The 2,327-nt window shown below is 40.8% G+C and overlaps 1 protein-coding gene across 1 annotated transcript; it reads right to left on the reverse strand.

Moving 5' to 3' along the window:
• LOC109340650 (pentatricopeptide repeat-containing protein At4g21065-like) lies at positions 1–2,014 on the reverse strand. Its single transcript, XM_019578370.1, has one exon. The coding sequence runs from the start codon at positions 1,970–1,972 to the stop codon at positions 284–286; it is 1,689 nt and encodes a 562-aa protein (XP_019433915.1). The 5' UTR covers positions 1,973–2,014; the 3' UTR covers positions 1–283.
• Between the last annotated feature and the right edge of the window lie 313 nt (positions 2,015–2,327).

A 2,327-nucleotide genomic window follows, 5' to 3' on the forward strand; every position in this document is an offset into this window, starting at 1 on the left:
CACAAGAAAGTGAACAAGATTTAAGTTTATATTAAATTCGCACCTTTAGAGGCATTAAGTGAACAAAAGGATAATTTTGCATACCTTCAAGTAGTGAACACAAGAAAGTGAAAAATACCTTAATTTGCCATGCAAATTATGGAAGCACCTATAGAAATTCACATTGCCTGGATGATGATATAAGTAGTTGAAGGTGTGGAATATAAGGCTTGAAATAACTCTTATTGATTCTGATAACTGAATGTTAACTAACATATAATTTCCACATTTGAAGAAGCATACTTTACCAAAAATCTCTACATGAACATGATCCATTGCGAAAATGATGGAACCGATTTCTATCCCTAACAATGATCTCTTTCTCAAAGACAACTGAAACATGCTTCATGAAGTTATGACAGTCAAAACAAATCCTAAGATTCTTAATGACCCTAATGGTCTTTCTGTCCCTATGATAAAGAAGCACATAAGCCACTGCCAATTTCTCACTATGGTAACCAAGACAATGTTCTTTCTCCTCCTCCTGAACATCATGTAGAACAATCGATGTATTCGGGGTGTAACCTCCAACTTTTAAAGTGTCTATAACTGAAACTAAAAAGTCTGCAATCTCCTCCCATTGTGGATGAGAATTATCTCCTGATACAAACTCATGAACCACTTGATCAATATGGACCAAACTCCAGCCAGGCTCCTTGATAATTCTATTCTCCCTCATCGAATCTCTAACACCAGCCCTCTCAACCCACTTACCAACTCCACCATATGCGTTCGATAAAAGCACATAATCACCATCATGATGGGGGTCAAGCTTGTTGATCTGCTCCTTCGCCTTCTCAGCCAACATAAGATGATTGTGATTCACACATGCCCCAAGCAAGGTCCTCCAAATAACAGAGTTTGGTTTAATAGGCATTTCATCCACAAACTTAAAAGCTTCAAGTACCATCCCTGCACGACCAAGAAGATCAACCATACAACCATAATGCTCAAGCTTTGGCTCAATACCATATTCACTCCTCATGCTTCCAAAAACTCGCCAACCATCCTCCAAAAGACCACCGTGGCTACAAGCCACCAAAGCACCCAAAAACGCAACATGATCAGGCTTCAAACCAGACTTCCTCATATCATAAAACGCGTTCAATGCCTCCCTGCTACGCCCATGCACTGCAAGCCCATTGATCAACGTGGTCCATGTCACAACATTTCTATGTGGCATTTCATCAAACATCTTGAGAGAACGATCAATTGACCCACATCTCGAATACATGTCAATAAGAGCAGTACCAAGTGCAACACTTAAACCAAGCTTGCTCCTTTGCACAAAACCATGTACCCAAATACCCAATTCCAACGCACCCAAGCTCGAAACCGCGGATATCACACTAAGCATAACAACCCCATCAGGTTTCACACCCTCCACGCCCTGCATCCGTCGGAAAGTCCCGAGAGCTTCCCTGGGTAACCCATTACTTGCGAAACAAGAAACCAACGACGACCAAGAAACTAAATCCCACTGAGACATTTCATCAAACACCTTAACCGCATCATGGACTGACCCACAAGTAGAATAAGCATTAATCAAAGCGTTCTGTACATAAACATTGGAATGAAACCCAAGCTTCAAAACAAGAGAATGAAGACAGTATCCTGATTTGAAAGGAACACATGCTTTGAGGATAAGGGGGAAAGTGAAACGGTCGAATGGGACGTCGTTTCGGTGCATATGGGTGAAGATGGAGAAGGCGCATGAGGGAGAAGAGAGCATGAGGGATTTGATAAGGGTGTTGTAGAGAAATGGGTCAGAGGGAATGGGAAAACGGAAGAAGAGAGAGGAAGCATAGAGTGCCGTAACGGGGAATGAAAGTGATGAGTCTAAGCAGTGGAGAATGAAGGAACGGAGAGAGTGTGGGTTTTTGTGTTGTCCCGTTTTGATCAGTGTGGCGTGAAGTTTGTACACTCTCTCCATTTTTTGAATAGCTTTGCTTTGTTTCTCATTTTTTGTATTTTTGTACTAACGTCCTCTTCACCTATGATTTATTTATTTTTATTTCATTTTTTCGAAAACAATGATGATTTGATGAATATGAGTAAGCCATCAACCATTATTCTATTGCATCCATATAATTATTAGGGAAAGCTTATGTACAAAAACTTCACCCATATTTTTGGTGTGAGGGTTGAGTTATGTATATACAAGTTTAGGGTGAGGGTTGAGATACAAGTTTAGGGTGTGAGGGTTGACCGTGGGCCAGACTAGCCCACCAAATCTCAAAAACTTATAGGCAGAGTTGACAATGAACCAAACCAACTCGGTATTCGTT

The sequence above is a fragment of the Lupinus angustifolius genome, unplaced genomic scaffold (genome assembly GCF_001865875.1).
Source record: "Lupinus angustifolius cultivar Tanjil unplaced genomic scaffold, LupAngTanjil_v1.0 Scaffold_215_49, whole genome shotgun sequence".
Taxonomy (NCBI): domain Eukaryota; kingdom Viridiplantae; phylum Streptophyta; class Magnoliopsida; order Fabales; family Fabaceae; genus Lupinus; species Lupinus angustifolius.